Source organism: Neofelis nebulosa, chromosome 7 (assembly GCF_028018385.1).
Source record: "Neofelis nebulosa isolate mNeoNeb1 chromosome 7, mNeoNeb1.pri, whole genome shotgun sequence".
NCBI classification, from domain to species: Eukaryota; Metazoa; Chordata; class Mammalia; order Carnivora; family Felidae; genus Neofelis; species Neofelis nebulosa.
The window spans coordinates 62,430,128-62,456,466 of record NC_080788.1 but is presented as its reverse complement, the minus strand read 5'-3'; the positions used below and the strand labels follow the sequence as shown (position 1 = coordinate 62,456,466).

Here is a 26,339-nt window from a genome sequence, read left to right as displayed (position 1 = left end):
TTAGTACACCATAACATGATACAACATGGATAAATCTCAAAGACATTTATGCTAAATGAAAAACCACCAGACATAAAAGATCACATATTACTGGATTCTATTTGTAGGAGACATATCCAGAGAAGATAAACCCATGAAGAAAGTAGATCCATAGATACCTGGGCTGGGAGAATGAGTGCCTGCAAAGGGCACTCAATTAAGGTTTCTTTTTAGGCTTGATAGAATTTTCTAAAATGAGCTTATGGTAAGGATTGACAATTCTGTGAATATACTAAAAAATCACTAAATTGTATAGCAATCTTTAACAGTCTCCTTTCCTCAAATGATGGATTAGAAAACACAAGAAACCTATGAGGAACAGAGAGAGACAAAGACATCAACAATCATCTTAGAGACGCCCTGCTTTGACAATACCAACTTGGGCAGGAATAGTTCCTAACAGGAATCATTCTAACCCAAAACAGTTAAGTTCTTTACCTATTATCTCCACATCGGGACTTGCATTCTTTAAGCTGAAGTACAGCTTAGAACCTGGTTTCATGCTGTGTCTCCCACTATGGGGCCTTTTTTGGCAACAGCATTTAGCTTTGTCTCAGGGAATACATCCCAGCCGTTAATGGGAAGCTGTTAAATATTTTGTCTCTGTCATCATGGATGATACTATGCAGTTTGGTAGTACAAAATTACCATACCATCTCTACTACTTAAAAAGTCTTGGGTTAAGCTCTGGAGAATTTTCATAAGCAAATTCTTCTGTGTGGGCTGGATCAGCAAAAACTCCAATAAAATCTATTTCCAGGAAGAATGGACCATCCACTTTATCAGCCAGGGTGAATCCAACAGAAGAGATCTACATTGAAAATACAGAAATTGATCAAAATCTCATATACTGATACCATTCCTGGAGTTTTGAAGTTCCTGAGGTGATTAATATAACTAGGTCTTGGGGCACCTGGGTGACTCAGTCAGTTAAGTGTCCGACTTCGGCTCAGGTCATGATCTCTCAGCTCATGGGTTCAAGCCCCACATGGCCCTGTGCTAACAGCCCAGAGCCTGTAGCCTGCTTTGGATTCTACGGCTCCGTCTCTCTCTGCTAGCATGGATGCGCAGGGCTCACTCTCCACTCTCTCAAAAACGTTTAAAAAAAAGAATTTAACATAGCTGGGTCTTTACACTTAGCAAGTACACCAGAGTTCTCAAATGCTGTAGCAAATCCTAAGTGCAGGGCTGATTTTCTACCTTCTACTTTCTCTTCCCTCTCCAAAGTAGTGCCACTTCAGACTGGTAAGGTCAGCATGGATGTCTAATGGAGGTTCCTTGTAGCCCTCCTATACTTCAATACTTTTCACTATTTTGGAGCTAAAATAAAATGTGAGCAGGCTGAAATGATGACGACCATAGGAAATTCCTGCAGCATGGAGGTTTGGCTCACAAGATATGTCTGAGTCAACCTCCATATGGGAGTAACAGGGATGGCCTCAAGAATTTTTAGCTTTCATTTGCCAGCCCTCAAAAATGAACTGAAATGATCCTCACAGGAGTTCTGTTTCACTAAAGGGAACAGTTCTGAGTGAAAGTACAGGAAAATGTTACCTTATCAAGCAGAAGCTGGTACTGGGCATCCCGGATTCTTCCTTGATTAGAGAAGAAAAATTTGGAGAAAGGAATCTGAAAAAGAAACCACATACTTAACATCTCAAATGTCAGCAAGTGAGGCAGTTGTATGGAATTGCAACGATAATAGTTTAATGCTAATGTTATTTAATTCTAACGTTATAATTCTAATACATGCAGTTATGGCAAGTGGCTTGTCATTTTGATCATAGATATACATTTTTTAAAAATGAAGTATTAGTTGGGCGCCTGGGTGGCTCAGTCAGTTAAGTATCTGACTTTGGGCTCAGGTCATGATCTCACAGTTCGTGAATTTGAGCCCCACATCAGGCTCTGTGCTGACAGCTCACAGCCTGGGAGCCCACTTTGAATTGTGTCTCCCTCTCTCTGCCCCTCCCCCACTTGCACTCTGTCTCTGTCTCAAAAATCTTTAAAAAAAATTTTTAAAAACTTTAGATGGCTCCTGGGTGGTTCCATCGGTTCAGCTCAGGTCATGATCTCACAGTTGGTGGGGGTTCGAGCCCCGGGTTGCGCTCTGTGCTGACAGCTCAGAGCCTGGACTGGAACCTGCTTCAGATTCTGTATCTCCTCCTCTCTCTGCCCCTCCCCCTCTCAGGCTCTGTGTCTCTGTCTCTCTCTCAAGAATAAACCAACATTTTTTTAAAAAATGAAGTATTAGGGGGCGCCTGGGTGGCGCAGTCGGTTAAGCGTCCGACTTCAGCCAGGTCACTATCTCGCGGTCCGTGAGTTCGAGCCCCGCGTCAGGCTCTGGGCTGATGGCTCGGAGCCTGGAGCCTGTTTCCGATTCTGTGTCTCCCTCTCTCTCTGCCCCTCCTCCGTTCATGCTCTGTCTCTCTCTGTCCCAAAAATAAATTAAAAACGTTGAAAAAAAAAAAAATTAAAAAAAAAAAAAAATGAAGTATTAGAAGAAAACAGATAAAAACCTTTCTAAGCCAGAAATCCCAAAGGAAAAATGATACAGTAGAGTACAATTTAACCTTCTGACAGCAAAGACAAAGGATAAATATGTGTAACATTTATGAACAAAATTCTAATATCTTAAACACAAAACTTTCACAAATAACTAAGGTTTAATAACCAATAGAAACACGGGGAAGAGGGGAAACGGGCCCACTTGTATACAGCGGGTAGGTGTGCAGATTGGTACAACTCTTAGAGTGGCCGGCAACTGGGAGGCAAGAGTCTAAGAGGACTCCAAGAAGCCCCCTTCTGTATACACACACCCTCTTCCAGGTATTCATGCTAACCTCTGTTGCTGAGAAGGGACTATGCACAAGTAAGGTCCTAAAGCAGCAGACCTTAATGTAGGGAAGATTATCCACTGTAGGCCTGATTTAATCACTTGAGCCTATAGGAGGGACTGGTGAAAGAGCCTAAAAGCATGAGCGATTCAGTGGGGGAGATCCTCCACTTTTTGTTCTAAAGGTGGAGGAAACGAAATGGCAAGGAATGCAGGCAGCTCCCTGGAGCTGAGAGTGGTCCTCAGCTGACAACCAGTCAAGAAACCAGGACATCAGTCCTACAATCATAGGAACTGAATTTGCCCAATAACCTTAATGAGCTTGTAAGTGGATTTTTCCCCAGAGCCTCCAGAAAGGAATACAGCCCAGGAGACACCTTAATTTTAGCCTTCTAAGGCCCTGAGCATTGAACTCTGCCACACCAAGTCCCAACTCATGACCCATCAAATTGTGAGCTAATGTGGGTCTTTTGAAGCTGCTAAGTTTACGGTAATCGCTCACAGCAATAGAAAACAGCAATATTTAGCGAAATTTGAAATGCTGTAACTTTGACCTACCAACTTCACTTTTAGGAATTTATGTTACAGATAGACTCTGACAAATATGTAATGGTACAGCTTTTTCTAATAAAAAAAAAAAGGAAAAATAGGGGAATGGTTAAAAGATTACATTGCATCCACACAATTCAATACTGTACAGCTGTTTCTTTTCATGTAGATCTACACAGGATGCAATGGCAGACCTCTACAATGTATTAGGAAAAAAAATCTAGGGCGCCTGGGTGGCTCAGTCGGTTGAGGGTCCGACATCGGCTCAGGTCATTATCTCATAGTTTGTGAGTTCAAGCCCCACGTCGGTCTCTGTGCTGACAGTTCAGAGCCTGGAGCCTGCTTCAGAGTCTGTCTCTCCCTCTCCCTTTGCCCCTTCCCTGCTTGTGCTCTGTCTCTGTCTGTCTGTCTGTCTGTCTGTCTCTCTCTCTCTCTCTCTCTCTCAAAAATAAAAACATTAAAAAAAATTAAGGGGCGCATGGCTGGCTCAGTCGGTTAAGCATCCAAATTAGGCTCAGGTCATGATCTCGCGGTTTGAGACTTTGCCCCACATCAGGCTCTGTGCTGATAGCTCAGGGCCTGGAGCCTAGTTCAGATTCTGTGTCTCCCGTTCTCTCTGTCCCTCCCATGCTCATGCTCTGTCTCTCAATAATAAATGTTTAAAAAATTTTTTTTAATTAAGAAAAATCTAGACAGAATACACAGTATAAAAATAAATTTTTAAAAAGCCTCAAAAAATTAATAATAAAAAAATTTGCTAGAGCAACTGGAGAGTTCCTGGATGGCTCAGTAGGTTGAGCATCCAACTCTTGATTTCAGCTCAGGTCATGATCTCACGGTTTACGGATTCAAGCCCCACACCAGGCTCTGTGTGGAGAGTGTGGAGCCCTCTTGGGATTCTCTCTCTCACCCTCTCTTTCTGCCCCTTGTCCACTCATGTTTGTCTCCCTCTCAAAATAAACTTAAAACGAAACAATTTACCACAGCAAATGGGAACAACCCAGTGTCTATTAATACAGGAATCCACTATGGGAATTCCATTTAACAGAAAATGCCAGGGGTGCCTGGGTGGTTCAGTCGGTTAAGAGTCCAAATTTAGTTCAGGTCATGATCCCACAGTTTGTGGGTTTGAGCCCCGCATTGGGCTCTGTGCTAACAGCTCAGAGCCTGGAGCCTCCTTCAGATTCTGTCTCCCTCTCTCTCTGCCCCTCCCCTGCTCATGCTCCCTCCCACTCTCTCTCTCTTTCAAAAATAAATAAACGTTAAAAAATAAATTTTTTTAATGCCAAACAAAATAACAATAATGAAAAATAACTCCACAAAGCGACAGGGAAGCTCTCTAGGATTTAAATTAAAAAAAAACAAAACACTAAAGATGTACAAAGTTTGTTATTTATACTTTTGAGTAAAATTAGACAAAATAAGAACATGTATTCACATTTGCTTATATATGCATAACAAAAATGCCAACTACACAAGAAACTACAGAGCGGCTCCCTAGAGCGGGTGGGCAGGAAGAGTCAACAGGGACATGAATGGGAGTGAGGCTTCTCACTGTACATCATTTTAGATTTTTGACTTTTGAACCAAAAAATTAATGTGCTGTTCAGATTACTTATCACCAAAAACACTTGTGGACATAAAAGTCTCAATTCAAAGCTCAGATTCCAACCCACCACTGCAGTAGATCACACTGCTCACATAGCAGATTTAAATGCAGTCACATCCTATTTCACCTGCTCTCTTCATTCCTGTCAGACAAACCTGAGGGGAACCCCCCCATCAATTTTTCATTTTGCACCCTAGTTTCACACTTCATCTACCTCATTATTCAAAACATATTTTGGAAATGGAATCAAGGATACCTGGTTGCCATTCAAGGAACATGTGTCATCCACCCTACTGTCCCCTCAAACTAATCTCTTCTATCTTTTTGACACACAATTCTCTAAGAACACTGTCTACATCAAAGGAACTGGATTTTTTTTAGCTGGATAAAAAAGCTAAGAGGGGCGCTTGGGTGGCGCAGTCGGTTAAGCGTCCGACTTCAGCCAGGTCACGATCTCACGGTCCGTGAGTTCGAGCCCCGCGTCAGGCTCTGGGCTGACAGCTCAGAGCCTGGAGCCTGTTTCCGATTCTGTGTCTCCCTCTCTCTCTGCCCCTCCCCCGTTCATGCTCTGTCTCTCTCTGTCCCAAAAATAAATAAAAAACATTAAAAAAAAAATTAAAAAAAAAAAAAAAGCTAAGAGGAAACATTAAATCTTGCATTAAAAGCTTGCATAAAAAGAAAAGGATGAACAGTTGTTCTCTCTTTCCAAGGGACAGTAAGCTAAATTTTATAATTTTTCCATCATTTTCCTCTGTTTTCTCCCTGTAATCAGAGTAAATACTTAAGCATCTCACTTCTATTTACTAAAGGATAATTATTCATGCAGAAGTTAACAGCAATTAGTAACATTTAATTAAAAACCTCTTGTGGGGCGCCTGGGTGGCGCAGTCGGTTAAGCGTCCGACTTCAGCCAGGTCACGATCTCGCGGTCCGTGAGTTCGAGCCCCGCGTCAGGCTCTGGGCTGATGGCTCGGAGCCTGGAGCCTGTTTCCGGTTCTGTGTCTCCCTCTCTCTCTGCCCCTCCCCCGTTCATGCTCTGTCTCTCTCTGTCCCAAAAATAAATAAAAAATCTTGAAAAAAAAAAGTAAAAAAACAAAAACAAAACAAAAAAAAAACCTCTTGTGACTACACCTATTGTAATGAGCACTGAGTAATGTATATAAATGGTGAATCACTATGTTGTATACCTGAAACTAATTTAACATTGTAGGTCAATAACACTTCGATTAAAAAAAAAAATCTCTTCCCCAACACTTTCCCTTAATAATTTAAAGAGAGCTGTTGCAAACAACTATTCCTTCTGGCCAAAGTTAGGATTACATGTATTTTCAGGGAAGAAAGTAATTGTTAACAATTAAATAGCAATAATACCAGAGAATAATTTGTCAGTGTGCAAGCCCTAAAAAATGTACATACCATTTATTCTAGGTATGTTATTTCCGAGAATATATCCCAAGAAAATAATTAAGGATATTTACTTCAGAGTTTGGCACAACAGTGAAAATCTCTGAAAACAATCTAAATGTCCAGTAATAGGGGAACAACTAACTAAACTGTCTTCTATTTATATAGTAAAATATCATAAAGAAATTTAAAATGATATAAAAATGCATCTCAGGGGCGCCTGGGTGGCGCAGTCGGTTAAGCGTCCGACTTCAGCCAGGTCACGATCTCGCGGTCCATGAGTTCGAGCCCCGCGTCAGGCTCTGTGCTGACAGCTCGGAGCCTGGAGCCTGTTTCCGATTCTGTGTCTCCCTCTCTCTCTGCCCCTCCCCCATTCATGCTCTGTCTCTCTCTGTCCCAAAAATAAATAAAAAACGTTGAAAAAAAAAAAAATGAAAAAAAAAATGCATCTCAGCAGGAAGTTGTATATGAAATTCAGTGAACAATATATGTTATAAAACAGCACTGACACAATAACATTTTTGTTAAAAAAATTTTTTTGAAGCAGAAACAGAAAAATCTGGGGGGAGGGGCCAAGATGGCGGAAGAGCATGGAAGTTTTTTTTGTATCTCTCATCCCTGAAATGCAGCCAAATCAACCATAAACCATCTTGCACACCTAGAAAACTGATTTGAGGATTAACACAACAATCTGCACAACCTGAACCACAGAACTGCAAGGTATGCAGTGCGGAGGTAAAATGGAGGAGAGAGAAACCACCAAGGGCAGGGAGCTGTTTTTGCTGGCAGAGAGAGCACAAAGACAGGGGGAGAGTATAGGAAAAGCACCCCCCCTCCAAAAGCAGCTGCAGAGAAAAAGGAAGAGTGTTAACAGCCACAAGAGTCTAAACAAAAAAGGGAGAAAGGAGAGGGCTTAAATTCCATTAAGACTCTAAACAGCAGGAGTGCAGAGTCTGAAACTTCATAGCTGGATACCTGGTGGAGCTCTGGATACCTGGAAGAGCAAATCCCCAGGAGCAGAGTGAGGTCCAAGGGGTCCTCAGGCCATACGAGGAGAGGTGGTTCCCCTGCTGGGAGGACATTTGGTAGAGGCTGTGCAGCCTCCCCACAGGCAAAGGTCCCAAAGGGGTCCCAAAGGACCCCAGAGAATAACCACATTCCCTGGTGCTGGAACAAGGTCATTAAGGGTGAAGCCTGGTGCCAGATGTGTGTTGTTATTTACCATAATTCCTAAAACACTGCTGCTACACAATCATGCAAACTTTCTGGGATGGGCTGGCACCCAGCTGCAGTCTCTGGGCATCGACAGCAGCACAGTCTGTAGAACATTCCTAGGAGCAGGCTGGAACCCAGCCATTGCTCAGCGAGACCCTCCCCCAGAAGGTCTGAGCAGGTCAAAGCTGCAGTCCCTTAGAAGTGAGGTGTTGGGAAACACAGCCCCATCTGAAATAAAACTCAGGAGGAAGGTGCCACCTAGCAGCCTGACAGCTTGGTCATGAACAGTGTAGAAGTGGGGAGTGGACAGAATCCCTAGTCAAAGGACGGATGCTTGATTGCTGGTTGGGGAGAAATGGGTGATGCCATTTTCACCCCACACACCTGCACACACCACAACAATCCACCCCAGTAAGGCAAGCAGCGCCATCTAGTGGAGAACAGAGTCATTCACTAAGCCCCACCTAACTAGGCCAACCGTGCTCTTCAGGAACACAAGTCTCTCCACCAGCTTAGTTTACAGATTATAAAGTGCTTCATCGTTTGACTTCTACAGGAAACCAGATGTAATTTCAATTGTATTTTATTCTGTTCGCTGGCCCTTTTATTCAATTTTTTTTCTTTTCTTGAATACAAGAGAAAGAACTTATTTTCCATTTTTATTAAAAATATTTTTAATTTTTTCTACGATATTTTTTACTTTTTTGTAAATTTTTAAAATTCTATTTTACTTTCATCATTTCATTTTATTCTATTTTATTGTATTCATTTTTTCAAATTTTCAAACGTTTTCCTTTTTTCTTTCCCATTTTTTTCTTATCTTTCCCTTTTTTCTCTATCAAGCTCTTTCAACAACCAAACAAAAACACACCTAAGATCTACCATCCTTCATTTGATTTCTTTGTGTTGTTTTTAAACTTTTTTCTTTTTTTTACTTTATTAATTCCTTTTCTTCCTTCAAAATGACAAAACTCCAAAAGAAAGAACAGGAAGAAATGAGAGCCAGGGACTTAATCAACACAGATACAAGCAAGATGTTTGAACCAGAATTTAGAATCACAATAATAAGAATACTAGCTGGAGTTGAAAATACATTAGAATCCTTGTCTGCGAAGATAAAAGAAGTAAAAGCTAGTCAGGATCTAATAAAAAAATGCTATAACTGAGCTGCAATCGTGAATGGATGGCATGGTGGCAAGGACGCATGAGGCAGAGCAGTGAATCAGTGATATAGAGAACAAACTTATGGAGAATAATGACGTAGAAAAAAAGGAGGCAGCTAAGGCAAAAGAGGACAAAATAAGAATTACAGAATTCAGTGACTCATTAAAAAGGTATAACATCAGGAGCACCTGGGTACCTCAGTGTTAAGGTTAAGCATCTGACTTCCACTCAGGTTATGACCTCACAATTCATGAGTTCAAGCCCCGCATCAGGCTTTGTGCTGACAGCTCAGAGTCTAGAGGCTGCTTTGGATTCTGTGTCTCCCTCTCTCCCTGCCCCTCCCCCGCTCATGCTCTCACGCTCTCTCTGTCAATCTCTCTCTCAAAAATAAACATTTTTTTAAAAATTTAAAAAAAAAAAAAGGAGTAACATCAGAATCCTAGGGGTCCTAAAAGACGAACAGAGAGAAAAAGGGAAATTTATGTGAGCAAATCATAGCGGAAAACTTTCCTAACCTGGGGGAAAGACACAGACATCAAAATCCAGGAAGCACAAAGAACTCCCATTAGATTCAACAAAAACTGACCACCAACAAGGCCTATCATAGTCAAATTCACAAAATACTCAGGCAAGGAAAGAATCATGAAACCAGCAAGGGAAAAAGAAGTCCTTAACCTACAAGGGAAGACAGATCAGGTTCACAGCAGGCCTATCCACAGAAACTTGGCAGGCCAGAAAAGAGTGGCAGCCAAGAATTCTTTATCCAGCAAGGCTGTCATTCAAAATAGAAGGAGAGATAAAAAGTTTCCCAGGCAAACAAAAATTAAAGGAGTTCGACTACTAAACCAGCCCAGCAAGAAATTTTAAGGGGGACTCTCTGATGGGAGGAAAGATGAAACAAAACAAAACAGAACAAAACAAAAAGTGACCAAAAGCAACAAAGACTAGAAAGGACCAGAGGGGCGCCTGGGTGGCTCGGTCGGTTAAGCGTCCGACTTCAGCTCAGGTCACGATCTCGCGGTCCGTGAGTTCGCGGTCCGTGAGTTCGAGCCCCGCATCGGGCTCTGTGCTGACAGCTCAGAGCCTGGAGCCTGCTTCAGAGTCTATGTCTCCTTCTCTCTCTGACCCTCCCCCCATTCATGCTCTCTCTCTGTCTCAAAAATAAATAAACATTAAACAAAATTAAAAAAAAAAAAAAAAAAGAAAGGACCAGAGAATACCACCAGAAACTCCAACTCTACAGGCAACATAATGGCAATAAATTCATATCTTTCACTACTCACTCTAAACATCAATGGTCTAAATGCTCCAATCAAAAGACACAGGGCAACAGAATGGATAAGAAGACAAGATCCATCTATGTGCTGTTTACAAGAGACCCATTTTAGACAGATTGAAAATAAGGGGATGGAGAACCATCTATCATGCTAATGGTCACCAAAAGAAAGGTGGAGTAGCCATAATTATAACAGACAATCTAGATTTTAAAATAAAGACTGTAATAAGAAATGAAGAAAGTCATTATATCATAATTAAGGGGCCTATCCACTAAGAAGACCTAACAATTGTAAACATTTATGTTCCAAACGTGTGAGCACCCAAATATATAAATCAATTAATCACAAACAAACTCATTGCCATAATAGCAGGGGACTTCAACACCCCACTTACAGCAATGGACAGATAATTTAAACAGAAAATCAACAAGGAAACAATGGCTTTGAATGACACACTAGACTGGATGGACTTAACAGATATATTCAGAATATTTCACCCTAAAGCAGAATACACATTTTTCTCAAGTGCACATGGAACATTCTCCAGAATAGATCACCCTCAACAAGTACAAAAAGAGCTGAGATCATACCATGCATATTTTCACACAATGCTATGAAATTTGAAATCAACCACAAGAAAAAATTTGGAAAGATAACAAATACTTGGAGACTAAAGAACATCCTACTAAAGAATGAATGGGCTAAGCAAGAAGTTAAAATAGAAATTAAAAAGTACATGGAAGCCAATGAAAATGATAACACCACAGACCAAAACCTGTGGGATGCAGCAAAGATGGCCATAAGAGGCAAGTATATAGCATCCACGCCTTCCTAAGGAAGGAAGAAAGGTCTCAGATACACAACCTAACCTTACACCTCAAAGAGCTGGAAAAAGAACAGCAAATAAAACCCAAACCCAGCACAAGACAGGAAATGCTATCGAACTCCCCCAAAAAACAGTAGAACAGATCAATGAAGCCAGGAGCTGGTTCTTTGAAAGAATTAACAAAATTGATAAACCCCTAGCCAGTTTAATCAAAAAGAAAAAGGAAAGGACCCAAATAAATAAAATCAAGAATGAAAGGGGAGAGATCACAACCAACACTGCAAAAATGCAAACATTAATATGAGAATATTATGAGCAATTATATGCCAATAAGATGGGCAATCTGGAAGAAAGGGACAAATTCCTAGAAACATATAAGCTACCAAAACTGAAACAGGCAGAAATAGAAAATCTGAACCAACCCATAACCACCAAAGAAATAGAATTAGTAATCAAAAATCTCCCAAAAAACAACAGTCCAGGGCCAGATGGCTTTCCAGGGGAATTCTACCAAACATTTAAAGAAGAGTTAACACCTATTCTCTTGAAGCTGTTCCAAAAAATAGAAATGGAAGGAAAACTTCCAAACTCTTTCTATGAAGCCAGCATTACCTTGATTCCAAAACCAGACAAAGACCTCACTAAAAAGGAGAACTATAGACAAATTTCCCTGATGAACATGGATAAAAAATTCTCAACAAGATACTAGCCAACTGGATCCAACAATACAGTAAAAAATTATCCACCACAACCAAGTGGGATTTATACCTGGGATGCAGAGCTGGTTCAAGATCTGTAAAATAATCAATGTGATACATCACATCAATAAAAGAAAGGACAAGAACCACAGAATCCTCTCAATAGATCCAGAGAAAGTATTTGACAAAATACAGCATCCTTTCTTGATAAAAACCGTCAAGAAAGTAGGGATAGAAGGATCACCTCGAGATCATAAAAGCCGTATATGAAAGACCCAATGCTAACATCATCCTCAATGGGGAAAAACTGGGAGCTTTTCCCCTAAGGTCAGCAACAAGACAGGGATGTTCACTCTCACCACTGTTATTCAACATAGTATTGGAAGTCTTAGCCTCAGCAATCAGACAACACAAAGAAATAAAATGCATCCAAATCAGCCAGGAGAAGGTCAAACTTTCACTCTTCACAGATGACATGATACTCTATTTGGAAAACCCAAAAGATTCCACCAAAAAACTGCTGGAACTGATCCATGAATTCAGCAAAGTTGCAGGATATAAAATCAATGCACAGAAATCACTTGCATTCCTATACACCAATAATGAAGCAACAGAAAGAAAATTCATGGAATCAATCCCATTTACAATTGCACCAAAAACCATAAAATACCTAGGAATAAATCTAACCAAAGAGGTGAAAAATCTATACGCTAAAAACTACAGAAAGCCTATGAAAGAAATTGAGGAACACACAAAAAAAATGGAAAAACATTCCATGCTCCTGGATTGGAAGAACAAACATTGTTAAAATGTCAATACTACCCAAAGCAATCTATTATATTCAATGCAATACCTATCAAAACAATACCAGCATTCTTCACAGAGCTAGAACAAATGATCCTAAAATTTGTATGGAACCAGAAAAGATCCCAAATAGCCAAAGCAGTCTTGAAAAAGAAAACTGAAGCTGGAGGCATCATAATTCCAGACTTCAAGACGTATTACAAAGCTGTAATCATCAAGACAGTATGATACCGGCACAAAAACAGACATTCAGATCAATGGAATAGAATAGAGAACCCAGAAATGGACCCACAAAAGTATGGTCAACTAATCTTTGACAAAGCAGGAAAGAATATCCAATGGAATAGACAGTCTGTTCAGCAAATGGTGCTGGGAAACTGGACAGCGACATGCAGAAAAATGAACCTGGACCACTGTCATACACCATACACAAAAACAAACTCAAAATGGATGAAAGACCTAAATGTAAGACAGGAAACCATCAAAATCCTAGAGGGGAAAGCAAGGAAAAACCTCTTGGATCTCGGCCACAGCAACTTCATACTCAATATGTCTCCAGAGGCAAGGGAAACAAAAGCAAAAATGAACTATTGGGATCTCATCAAGATAAAAAGCTTCCGCACAGGGAAGGAAATAATCAGCAAAACTAAAAGGCAACCAAGGCAATAGGAGAAGATATTTGCAAATGACCTATCAAAAAGGGTTAGTATCCCAAAATCTATAAAGCACTTATCAAACTCAACAACCAAAAACCAAATCATCCAGTGAAGAAATGGGCAAAAGACAAACTTCTCTACAGAAGACATCCAGATGGCCAACCGACACATGAAAAAATGCCCAAATCACTCATCACCAGGGAAATACAACTCAAAACCACAATGAGATACCACCTCACACCTGTCAGAATGGCTAATATTAACAACTCAGGCAACAACAGATGTTGGCGAGGATGTAGAGAAAGAGGATCTCTTTTGCACTGCTGGTGGGAATGCAAACTGGTCCAGCCACTCTGGAAAACAGTATGCAAGTTCCTCAAAAATTAAAATAGAACTACCCTATGACCCAGCAATTACACTACTAGGTATTTACCCAAGGGATACAGATATGCTGATTTGAAGGGGCACATTTGCCCCAATGTTTACAGCAGTAAACATTGGCTATCAACAATAGCCAAAGCATGGAAAGAGCCCAAATGTCCATCGATGAGTGAATGGATAAAGGAGAAGCGGTAATATATGTGTATGAGCATGCGTGTGTGTGTGTGTGTATATGTATCTACACACACACACACACACACACACACACAGACACACACACAATGGAGTATTACTTGGCAATCAAAATGAATGAAATCTTGCCATTTGTAACTACATGGATGGAACTAGAGGGTATTATGCGAAATTAGTCAGAGATAGACAAATATCATATGACTTCACTCACATGAGGAATTTAACAGACGAACACAAGGGAAGGGAAGCAAAAATCATATAAAAACAGGGGTGCCTGGGTGGCTCAGTCGGTTAAGCGTCGGACTTCGGCTCAGGTCATGATCTCACAGTCCATGAGTTTGAGCCCTGCATAGGGGGGCTCCAGCTCAGAGCCTGGAGTCTGTTTCAGATTCTGTGTCTCCCTCTTTCTCTCTCCTCCCCCGCTCATGCTCTGTCTCTCTCTTCTCAAAAATAAATAAACATTAAAAAAAAAATCATATAAAAACAGGGAGGGGGTCAAAACATAAGAGACTCTTGAATATAAAGAACAGAGGGTTGCTGGAGGGGTTGTAGGAGGTGGGGGGATGGGCTAAATTGGTAAGGGGCATTAAGGAATCTACTCCTGAAATCATTGTTGCACTATATGCTAACTAACCTGGATATAAATGAAAGAAAAGAAAAGAAAAGAAAAGAAAAGAAAAGAAAAGAAAAGAAAAAAAGAAAGAAAGAAAGAAAGAAAGAAAGAAAGAAAAGAAAGAAAGAAAGAAAGAAAGAAAGAAAAAAAATAGATCTGGAAGGTACACACCAAAAGTATTTTACCTTTGGGTAGTGGTTAATTTTTTTTTCCTTTTCGGGATTTTCCAAATTTTCTATATGAAATCCTAGTTTTAATAGTTCATTATATTGGAGAGCCTGTGTGGCTCAGTCAGTTAAGCATCCAACTTTGGCTCAGGTCATGATCTTATGGTTTGTGGGTCTGACCCCTTATTTGGGCTCTGGGCTAACAGCACAGAGCCTGCTTCAGATCCTGTCACCCTCTCTCTCTGCCTCTTTCCTGCTCACGTGTTCTTTCTCTCTCTCAAAACTAAACATTTTAAAGTAATAATAACTTGTTATATATACTATTCGTATACAAGTGTTACACATGTAGTAATTTTTTGCTTATGTAACTATATTAATGCAGAAATATGCATCAAGTGTCTGTTATATGCTAGGCACTGTTCAGGTGCAGGGGAGACAGCAGGGGAGACAATACAGACAAGGTCCCTGCTCTCCAAATTTACAGAATTTATGTTCCAGGGGCACAGGGTAGAAAGTGATAATAAAGAGACAAGTGAATGAACAAAATAATTTTACTTAGTGATAAGTTCTATGAAAAAAGTAAACAGGGTAGTGTTAGTGACTGGGTTAGAGGATACAACTCTAGCTACAGGGGTCAGGCATCTCTGAGGCCTTTTGAGCTGAGAGGTGAGTGATAAGGAAGAACAAGCAGGTGAAAAGCATACCAAGCAGATACAACATGAAGTACACAGGCTCTGAGATGGAGGTGAGCTTGTTGGGTGTGATACACAGAAAAGGGGCCAATATGGAGGAAGAAGGTAGGCAGGGAGACTGAGGATAAAGATAGGGGTCTGATACTATAGGCCCAGTAGACCATGTTAAGGAGTTTGGGCTTTATTCTAATTGCATTGAGAAGCCACTGGAGGGTTTTAAGCATGTGACTGATATAGTCTGCACTTTGTGTTAGATCACTCTGGCAGCTGAGTGAAAAGTGAATTTTAGGGGGCAAAACCATGAAGAGGCTGCTGTAGTAAATCCAAAGGCCTGGAATAGGGTGAGTGGGAGAGATGGCTAGAATGGTCAGACTCTGGGTACAGTACAGGTGACAGGATGTGCTAAACAGACTATATGTGGGGTAAGGGAGAAAGCAATCTAGAATGACCCTTAGGTTTAAGTATAAGCAAAAGAGGGACTTTCTTTGGAGTTTATGTATTAAAAACCTTCAGTAGACAGAAGAAAAGAATGGGAAATTGAAATTCATTCCCTTAATTTCTACCTCTTTTCCTCTGGGTGAACATTTTTACCTTCTTAAAGCTTACTCTCACAAAGTAACAGTGCCTTATATTACAAAAAAATTAATAAAAATTTTGATGATTGTAAAATATGAAGTATTTATTGCTCCTAAGAAGACTTTCTCCTAAGCTAGGGATACTAGCTTAATAGAGTTGCCTGGAAGAGGGGATGTGGTGGAAACTTAAGAAGAAACATCTACTTGGGCACAGAGCAGAGATGTACCCATGATTTACCATGGACCTGGCCATATCCTTATGAGAAATATTTACTGGTTAGGAAACTAACATTTATATTAATTAAAGAAAAAAATCACTTATATAAATCTCACCCCTAGATCATCTTCCTTCTTTCTCTTTCCACACCTTCCAAAAGGGATTAATAAGGAAAAAAAAAAAAAACCAAAAAACTACAGGATAGCCATGATTTCAAAAGACTTCATTTTCATACACAATAAAGACTTATGTTGTTACCTTGACCTCCTGCCAGTAGGGCCCCCCACGGGTGAACATGAAGTAACTGTACATTTGATTCTTCCTCTGGATTATATCCGTGTCCTGTCTAATATTCACCATCCAAGGCCGACCATCTCCACGTACACGGAGATACAGAGTGTTGAACTGGGACCAATCATAAGACCTCTTTCTCTCAAAAGGGCCCTAAGGTGCAGAAAGGAAAATTAAGTTCATCTCATTTTCCACTACTAGCAAAATTAGTCATCTTTTGAAGTATCAAAAGGATCCACTGGCATTTTTCTACCTAGTTTGGCTTTCTACCATAAGGAGGCAGATAAATCTGGGGATTATTTTTTTAGCATAAAATACTGACATAGTATTTATATTTCTCTTTTTTTTAATGGTCACTTATTTTGAGATAGAAAGCATGTATGCATGCACAATTGGGGGACAGGCAGAAAGAGAGAGAATCCCAAGTAGGTTCCACACAGTCAGCACAAAGCCCAACACAGGGCTCAAACTCTTAACCTGAGCCGAAATTAAGAGTTAGACGCTTAACCAAATGCACCCCCCAGGCGCCCCGTATTTATGTTTCAAAGGTAATGTTCAGGACATGATTGGCCCAGGACAGTGTTGATATGTGGTAGGCACTCATATGTATCAATGAATGGAAATGAATTGCTGTATGTACCTTTTTTTCCCCTGGTCCTATCAAGTAATGGATTCTGAGTGGGCAGCGACAGCTGCCTTCCTATAAATCAGAAAACTATGAAAGAGCTCAAGTTTTAAAATTGCTATTTTATAACAATAGCTACCATCCACTGAAAACCTACAGTAAGCACTGTGAATGCATAATTTCATCCCTCACAGCCCTCTGAGATAGATACTATCATTGTGTTCCAGCTTACAAATGAAGAAACTGAGCACTCAACTAGGAAATGGTAGATCCAGTGCCATTTAATTCCAAAATCTATATTTAAAAAGAAAAAAAATTTTTAATGTTTATTTATTTTTGAGAGTGAGAGAGGAAGACACAGAATCTGAAGCAGGCAGCAAACAGCCTGATGCAGGGCTCGAATTCACGAATTGTGAGATCATGACCTGAGCTGCAATCACTCAACCAACTGAGCCACTCAGGTGCCCCTCCAAAATCTGTATTCTTAATAACTACCTATACTGTCTCTCATGGAAAATGGAATTTAGTGTTAATTTAAAAACGTGTTTATTTACAGCATTCTCAAAGGTAATCTGATTTCGAGAATAGCAGTGCTCAGATATGAACTATCTTATTTACTAGCTATGTAACTTTAGACAAGTTGTTAACTCTCCCAAAGCCTCAGTTTCCTCATCTGTATAATTAGGATGACCACACTTTACAGGATTGTTGTGAGGAATTAAAGGGATATATGTATATACATGTATATATGTACATGTATACATATACATATATACATGTATATGTATACATGTACATATATACATGTATATATGTACATGTATACATATACATATATACATGTATATGTATACATGTACATATATACATGTATATATACATGTATATATGTATATGTACATGTATACATATACACATATACATGTATATATACATATATATACATATATATCTGTATTTATGTATGTATATGTATATATGTATATGTATATATATACACACACACACACAGAAAGTAGCAAGAGGACTGGCAAGGCACACTTAATAAATTTTATCACCTATTTTCATTACTCCGCAGTGTTTATCCAGCCATAGAATTATTTTCTACTGTGGAATGACCAAATCCATTCTGTGGATTTCAGGCACTAGAAAGAAAAAAAAATCTTTGTATGCATACTTGTCTCTGAAAGAACACATACCTTTCTTTCTCATCATTCTCTGGAGAGAGGGACCCTTGTAACTAACATTTGCCTTTCTCCTTAGAGTACAATAGCCAAGCAAACATCCAGAGGCTATGGCCAAGGCCAGGCATGAGAGCCTGTCCAGGTAGCCCTGAAACAACATCCAGTCAGCAAATTTGCAAAAAGCCATAGACTGGTTGTGAGACAAAGAAGCTAACCTAAGTAACTCTAGAAAATAATGTTCTGATGGTAAACTGTAAAACTAAAGACAAAGGAAACTATATATACCCAGTGTACTCTAGTTGGTAAAGTTGTTTCTCACAGGGTTATGGGTTAAAAGTTCTGAAACTGCTGGGGCGCCTGGGTGGCTCAGTTGGTTAAGCATCCGATTTTGACTCAGGTCATGATCCCATAGTTTATGATTTTGAGCCCTGCATCAGACTCTGTGCTGACAGCTCAGAGCCTGAAGCCTGCTTCAGATTCGGTTGTCTCCTTCCCTCTCTGCCCCTCCCCTGTTCACACTCTCTTTCTCTGTCAAAAATAAACATTAAAAATAAATTAAAAAAAATTTTTTAATTAAAAAAATTTAAAAGTTATGAAACTGTTTTGCATGTACACGGGGCTGAATTAACAGGTAAGTTGATGGTAAATAATGGGAGACAGGTTTCTCACATTATTACAGTACGAAGTTTTAGATAAGAAGAGGGAAAAGCTGAAAATGAACCACATGGTACTATATTAGAGTCAGCACGGTATGAACTCCTATTTGGCTTGTACAGAAATCGTTACAGACGTGTTTCCACGATTGGTATACATCCCTGTAATTCCTGCTGTGTCCGTTGAGAGGTCCTGGAAGTACTGTCAACCCAGTAGCAACAAGCATACTCAGCACCCAGATCTGGGTTTCTAATACCATTCTCCAAAAAAAGGCATCAGGGCTCTTTTGGGAAATGGCTAGTTCTAGGTTTGGGACAGAGAAAATACAAAATGTGCTTAGAGCATCTTATAGTGCCAAAAAGTTCTAAAAAACAAAAAAATGGAGGCATGTCAAAAGGACAAAAACCAACTTGAAAGAGCTTCCAATGGCCAAAGCTGGAACAATTTGAGCAATAAAAAATAAATAACATAGCACTGGATTATAACCCGAAGTATGAGTCCATACAAAATGACTGGCTGACTAAATAAAGTGGGAGAAAAACAAAACTTCTTCTCTGAAGAATACCCAATAATATATGAAAATACCATCCCTTTAAGGAGACAGAACTTAACCCCATGCCCTGCTCCCATGCCTTGAATGTAGGATGCTCTTAGTGACTTGCTTCCAAAGAAGAGTATGGAAAGAAGAAAAACAAATAGTAACAACAGAGTAATCTGGCAAACACTATCCTGACCAGGGGATCAAGGTTAACACATCAATGATAAGTCACAATGCTAGCATGTACTCCTGATATGATGTGATGAAAACAGTACTTCAGCTCTGTGGTATTCTTCCTAAAAAACCAAAAACCCAGTCTTACAAGGAGAAAAAACATCTGAAAATCCCAAATTGAGGATTATTCCACAAACTACCTGACCAGGATTTCTCAAATCCTCAGGAAAAATAAGGAAAGACTAAGAAACTATTACATGGTAGAGGAGCCTAAGGAGACATGACAACTAGATATAATGTGGTGTCCCGGCTGGGATCCTGGGACAGAAAAAGTACAAGTGGAAAAACTACTGGAATACAAACAGTGTCTGGAATTAGTTAATAGTAATGTACCAATGTTGGTTTCCTAATTGTGACAAATGTACGAAAGCAATGTAAGATAGCAACAATTGGAGAAGGTGGGTGAGGGGCATATGGAGTCTTCTGTACTATCTGCACAATTTTTCAGTAAAACTAAAACTTTTCTAAAATAAAAAAGTTTACTTAAAAAACCAAATAAAAACTACATGCTGACCCTACATCCACCCTAATGAACCTCTGGTCATCACAGGGTCTGTGGTCTATTAGAGAAGATGCATATCTCCCGAGATCATTGTTCAAATGTCTGACTTCTCAGAGCTCCTCAAATATAAGAATGTCCCACCCTGACCCAAAGTGATGCCCAGAAACAAGTGCCCCCTCCTCAGGAACCACTTCCCCCTTATGCTTTTGCTTTTTACACCTGTGCCCCGTAGTTACTTAACCCCACTGACACAGATGACCCACCAGGTGTTTTCATTCATAGAAACAAAAGCTATCTGTAGGGGCAACTGAGTGACTCAGTTAAGCGTCCAACTCTTGATTTCGGCTCAGTTCATGGTCTCACAGCTCCTGAGTTCGAGCGGCGCAATAGGATTCTCTTTCCCTCCCTTTCTCTCTGTCCCTGCCCCACCCGTATTCTCAGTCTCTCAAAATAAATAAACTTCAAAAAAAAAGTATTTTGTTTAAAAAACAAAAAAAGCTATCTGCTACAGTTCATACTACAATGAAATTCACCCCCGTTCACTGGAAAACTGAGGCTCTGGGACTTCACTTACCCTTGGAATCCTGGATATCATTGCACAGTACCCACTGTGGCCACTTTCCCCATCTTTAGGCGCCTCAGAGCTCAGAGTTCCATACAGCAGTGCACTCTGATTATTCTTGCCCATTTTCAGGAACACTTCACTTCTGCCTCCAATTGTCTTATCAGAAGTCACCATCCACTTATCTAAGTCCTCTTTTCCACGGAATTGCCAGACAACCTTGGCTTGTTCCAGCAAGACCTCATGCAGAGGGCGGCCTTCAGGGCCGATCCAATAATTCACAATATCATCCTTCAAACGCCTACAGTGGTTCTTTATTTCATCTTTAATTGCTTTATCAAAACTAGCTTCCGGCTTTTCCTCTGGAGAGGTTATATCCAAAGCAACTTCTCTCTGGTGATGTCCTTGCAAATCCCCTTCAGTATTCCTTTGAGAGGACGTTTTGCCAGGAGCAGCCACAGGTTTCTGAAGACTACTAGAACAATAGTCTGCAAAGCGATTACCCAAAAATGGACATGAGGAAACACTTGGCTTCAGGCATTTTCTGAAAATATAAGCGCTACTCAGAAACTTATGAACCAAAGCCATAGTGAGATAAAATGTAAATTTCTCCCTGGGCTACAAAGGAAAGAAGCTTCAGCAAATAGCTCAATTCCACCTAGAAAGGAAAAGACATTGAAGAGTTACCAGGGTAGCAATGACTGCATCACAATTTCAAATTCAACAAAGACACGTGTTGCGAAATTCATGAACTTATTTTCTAATTCTATAAACACTTCCCCAGGGCCTACTATGAACATAAGCCTGTTTACGCAGTATGTAAAGAAAGTATCCCCCTGCCTAGTGAAAAAATGAGAAGAGGAAGAGAAACACAGGCCCCCTTCATGGAGTTAATTATTACCTCAAAATAATTCAAGTATGTACTTCAAAAGGTTGTGTTGACCTTAAACCAAATTTTTATGCTGATTCTTATTTTATTTTTATTTTTTTTAATTTTTTAAAGATTATTTACTTTTTTTTTTTAATTTTTTTTTTAACATTTATTTATTTTTGAGACAAAGAGAGACAGAGCATGAATGGGGGAGGGGCAGAGAGAGAGGGAGACACAGAATCAGAAGCAGGCTCCAGGCTCTGAGCCATCGGCCCAGAGCCTGACGCAGGGCTCGAACTCACGGACCGTGAGATCGTGACCTGAGCTGAAGTCGGACGCTTAACCGACTGAGCCACCCAGGCGCCCCAAAGATTATTTACTTTTTGAGAGACAGAGCATGAGTGGGGGAGGGACAGAAAGACAGGGAGATACAGAATCCAAAGCAGGCTCCAGGCTCTGAGCTGTCACCACAAAGCCCGACGTGGGGCTCAAACTCACAAACCTGAGATCACAACCTGAGCCAAAGTCGGATGCTTAACTGACTGAGCCACCCAGGTGCTCTTATGCTGGATTTTTAAAGAAATCATTGACACCTAAAATAAAATACTCAACTAATTCACTCCAGGACCTAGGATAACTGACAACATTTTAGCACTTCATCTATACAAACAGGGACTACAGGGTACATTGTATGTGGAGTCAGAAAGCATGCCCACTTATTAGGTTATGAACATTGTGAATATTGGCAATTTCATACGGCTAAACTTAATAAAGCTCTTTATCCTCTGGTAAAGCTATTAATCTTTTGAAGCCTCCATTTCCTCAGGGGTAAGGCTGTGTTAACACCTCCTCTACTTACCATAAGGTATTCTTCTGAAGATCAGATGGAATGAAGGCTACAAGAGCATTCTCTGATCCAGTAAGGTTTTCAAACCACCTGGCATACATTATCTCATTTAAGGCACACAAGGCTCCTGTAAGACAAGCCAGGGAGATATTTCCTTTCTCTAGGAAACAGACACCAACAGGTGAAATGATTTGCCTAAGCTCACACTGCTAATCAGCATGGAAGCTAGAACTAGAACCCTAGCCTTGAGTCCTTCCACTAGATGCTGCTGCTTCTAGTAAAAACATCAGCAACACAAGTTCTATAGCTCTAGTAAAATAACAACTTTGGCTAAACAGTTCTCTCTCCTACTTACTCCAGCTACCCCTAAGAGGAAATAAAAGATGCAATGCCAATTTCTTTGTCTTTCTCCTATCTTGGCCCAAAGACCAGGAGAAAGGAAAAACAAAAACAAAAATTCATCCACTAGTCAGAAGATGGTGCTGAATGAGGAAATAAACAGAACACTAAAAACTTAAAAGAAAAAAAAAAGCCTCAAAAATGCCAAAATCCAACAATCTGGCTCACCTGCTTCAACTGCCTAGTAGTCTACAACTAAATGGCGCCCAGACCACCCTAACTACAATCAAGGAGTGGTCAATCTTCTAGAGTGCCCCTCCTCCCTCACTCCTCACATCAGGGGAATCACCACTTTCTTTCTTCTAGAACACTGCACTCTGCTCCCTGCCTCCAGGCTTGCTGCCACCACCTCTACCTCATCCCACCTCTCAGCATCTAGAAGGGCCTAAAACATAAAACTGATCATTTATCTTCTCTGATTAAAACACATGTGGGGCTCCCTCATGGTCTTCAGAATAAAGGCCAACTTTCTCCACAGGGTCTAGAAGACTCCACATCTGGCCTCCATTCATCTCCCCAACCTCACCTCTAGTCACATCCCACTCTCTACTCCAATCCTGGCTAAACACCTGTGCTCCACCAAGTGCCAACCAGTACTCCCTTCTCCGGGCTTCAGTCTTTGGCTGATTGCTGTTCCTAGGCCAGGAATGTCCTCCACAGATTTTGCCTAGCTACCTTATCCTTTGGAACTCAGCTTCAACATTCCTTACCCCTCCAAGAACCCTTCCTTGACAATTCAACTTCACCAGCACCTGCATCCCTCTGATGTAATCTTACTGCATCCTGGGCTTATACTTTCCCTACTACAGTTTACTGCAATTTCTTCATTAGTCTCTTCCATCAAGACACTTCCAGTCTGGCGAGGGAGACCATCCTCACTGTGGCACTTCCAGCTCCCAGGATGGTGCCAGGCATGCAGGAGACTTGTAATATATGTTAAATAATACCTCCACAATTCCCCACTTCCTCAACCAGTGTCTTGGTTCAGGGTCTTATTGCTTCTTACCAGGACTACTGTAACTTCCCAACAAAGGGCTTCTCAAACTTTAAGTGCCTATGAATTGGAGCGTCTCAGTAGCTCAGTGGGTTAAGCATCCAGCTTTTGACTTTGACTCAGGTCATGATGTTGCGATTCATTAGTTTGAGCCCCGCATCAGGCTCTGTGCTGACAGCTAAAAGCCTGGAGCCTGCTTCAGATTCTGTCTCTCTGTCTCTCTGTCTCTCTCTCTCTGCCTCTCCCCCCACTTGTGCTCTGTCTCTCTCTCTCTCTCTCTCTCTCTCAAAAATAAGCATTAAAATTTTTTTCTTAAATCACTTTAAAATGCAGATTCTGATTTAGTAGGTATAGGATAAGGCCTGAGATTCTGTATTTCTAACAAGCCCCCAAACGATGCCCTTGTCATTGGTCCATAGGACCAATTTTAAGTAGCAAAATTCTAACACATCTCCTTGACTCTGATCTCCTCTACTTCTCCCAATCTATCCTTTGACAGGCAACAAAAGGGATTTGTCTAAATCTGACTGCACTCCCCTTATAATAAGTCAGCAATTCCTCCCCAGAAATTCAAACTCCTAAAATAGTACACAAGGCCCTCCAAAATGTGCCCAAGTCCCGATCTATTGACTCATATCTATGGGCAATAACCTCAGCTCCATCAAGACCAACTGTAGGGGCACCTAGGTGGCTCAGTCAGCTGAGCGTCCAGCTCTTGATTTTGGCTCAGGTCATGGGATCAAGCCCCTTGTGAGGTTCTGTGTTGAGTGTGGGGTCTGCTTAAGATTCTCAGTTTCCCTCCCTCTGCCCCTCTCCCCCGCTTGTGTACAGTCTCTCTAAAATTAAAAAAATTAATAATTTTTTAAAAAGACCAACTATAATCCTGTCTGAACACATACAAAAAAAAAAAAAAAACCACTGTTGAAACCACAAAAATGACCAAATATTCTACTATCTTGGCTAATATGAATGACTAACATATCTTTTTTAAGTTTATTTATTTTGAGAGAGAGAGAGTCTGTGAGTGAGGGGGTCAGGGCAGAGAACAAGAAATGAGACAATCCCAAGCAGGCTCCTCACTGTCAGTGCAGAGCCTGATGCGGGGTTCGATCCCACAAACAGATTACGACCTGAGCCAAAGTTAAGAGTCTGGACACTTAACCGAGAGCCACCCAGGTGCCCTGAATGACTGGTATATGTTGACCAATCATGGCATTAGCCTAACACTAGATAGATAAGACTTCACATTCCCAGTCATAGAATTACCTCCACTTCCAGACTACTTTCCCCCAAATCACTTAACACAAACCTAAATCCAATAATAAATCCCTTTTAACACTCTCTTACTTAGATGTTACATGGTTTCCTATGGTATGTGTTTTTTCTCACTGTAAGAAGTAATAAGCTCATGTTCAACTATAGTCATGTTTCTGGTTGCCTTCCACCAGGAGGCAATGACATTACTCTTCCTCCATATTCTCCTGACAATCCGTGCATACCCCTCTTTTGCCCTTACATAATGTTAGAATATCACTTTTATCTGTCTACCTCACTAGTGTGACCTCCTTAATCATAAGGACCATGGCTTAAACATAACTGATGCCCAATGATGTTTGCTGAATAAATGAAAACCACGCAAACAGTATATTTTCACATGGACTAAAAAAAGAAGGGAACCAGGAAATTAAAAACAGTTGATCTGAGGTCCTGGAATCACAGGTAATATTTCAATTTCCATCACCGATTGTGCTTAAATAATTTTATCTCTATATATTAAGGAATTTGGGAAACAAATGATAATCCTACAAAATGGAATTTGTACAATCATAAAAGATTCTCGAGAACCCCAACCATAGGCTACACTACTAAGTGGCAAATAAGGAGAAATCCAAACTGCATATATACAAATATTGCAAGCATAAAAATGCAGAGACAAAAAAGTTTTGGGTGGCGAAAAAAGGTTTAAAGCTGTATATAGGATGGGATTATGAGTAACATTATTCACCCTATTTTCCACACTCTTAATAGTGCTGTTACTTCTCTAATACCATAAATTTAATTATAAAATTTTGCTTTGTATTTTTACCAATAAACATAAAGTAAAACCCATCAAATGGATGATCCGATGCCGAAGTTGATGAATTCTGACGGCAACGGAACCCACTGAGCTAAAAGAGAGTAGTCTTAGTAAAGATTATATACCCAGAGTTTACCATGTGCCAGAAACTGTTCTAAGTATATTTCATTGACTCCTCACAACAACCCTGAGAGAGGTGCTATAACTGTTCCCATTACAAAGACGAGGAAACGGAGGTTCCAAGAATAAATTAACCGAGGTCATACAGCTAGTAAGTGGCAAAACTAACCCTCGACCCCTGTGTTTTAACTCCGGATCTGATTCGGGGGGAACGGTCGGGACCGTGCCACGGAGAGGCAGCCCAGTCAGGCCTCACCTGCTGGGGCTGTGTGGCCCTCCCACGTCACGGACGCGCTAACAGCTTGCCGGTGCTTGCTGGCCTCCCCGCCGGAGCGCGCGAGTGACTTCCACCCGGATCTCCGCTTTTCCCGACCGGGTACTCCACTTTCTTCGTGTGCGTCCGTCTGCTTTTCCAGTCCGGCGCCAAACCAGACCTTAGGGCACTAGAGTTCCGGCCGAGGCGCAGTCCGGAGAAGAGAAACAAGATTTCCGGAGCCCGGCGAATTCAGGCTTTTGGTCCAACAGCC

At 40.6% G+C, this 26,339-nt stretch overlaps 1 protein-coding gene across 3 annotated transcripts; it reads right to left on the bottom strand.

Annotated features, from left to right (window-relative positions):
* Window positions 1–80: 80 nt before the first annotated feature.
* NDUFAF1 (NADH:ubiquinone oxidoreductase complex assembly factor 1) lies at window positions 81–26,339 on the bottom strand. Of its 3 annotated transcripts, XM_058738148.1 has the most exons (6): window positions 26,069–26,336; window positions 22,235–22,349; window positions 20,517–21,162; window positions 16,173–16,358; window positions 1,594–1,668; window positions 81–850 (listed from the first exon to the last, which is right to left on the bottom strand). In XM_058738148.1, exons 3-6 carry the CDS (start codon window positions 21,090–21,092, stop codon window positions 701–703), a joined length of 987 nt encoding a protein of 328 aa, XP_058594131.1. In that variant the 5' UTR covers window positions 21,093–21,162; window positions 22,235–22,349; window positions 26,069–26,336; the 3' UTR covers window positions 81–700. The 3 variants fall into 3 exon arrangements, with proteins under 3 accessions (XP_058594131.1, XP_058594130.1, XP_058594132.1); XM_058738147.1 differs by lacking the exon at window positions 22,235–22,349 and having other exon boundaries at window positions 26,069–26,333; XM_058738149.1 differs by lacking the exons at window positions 16,173–16,358; window positions 22,235–22,349 and having other exon boundaries at window positions 26,069–26,339.

What these genes read in the sequence shown, in the direction of transcription:
- NDUFAF1 (XM_058738148.1), bottom strand. Translation starts at nt 21,092, where the DNA reads ATGGCTTTGGTTCATAAGTTTCTGAGTAGCGCTTATATTTTCAGAAAA. An exon ending in TGATATCCAGGATTCCAAGG is followed by an intron (nt 16,359 to 20,516) that starts GTAAGTGAAGTC and finishes TCTGCACCTTAG; the next exon opens with GGCCCTTTTGAGAGAAAGAG. An exon ending in ACCAGCTTCTGCTTGATAAG is followed by an intron (nt 851 to 1,593) that starts GTAACATTTTCC and finishes TTTTCAATGTAG; the next exon opens with ATCTCTTCTGTTGGATTCAC.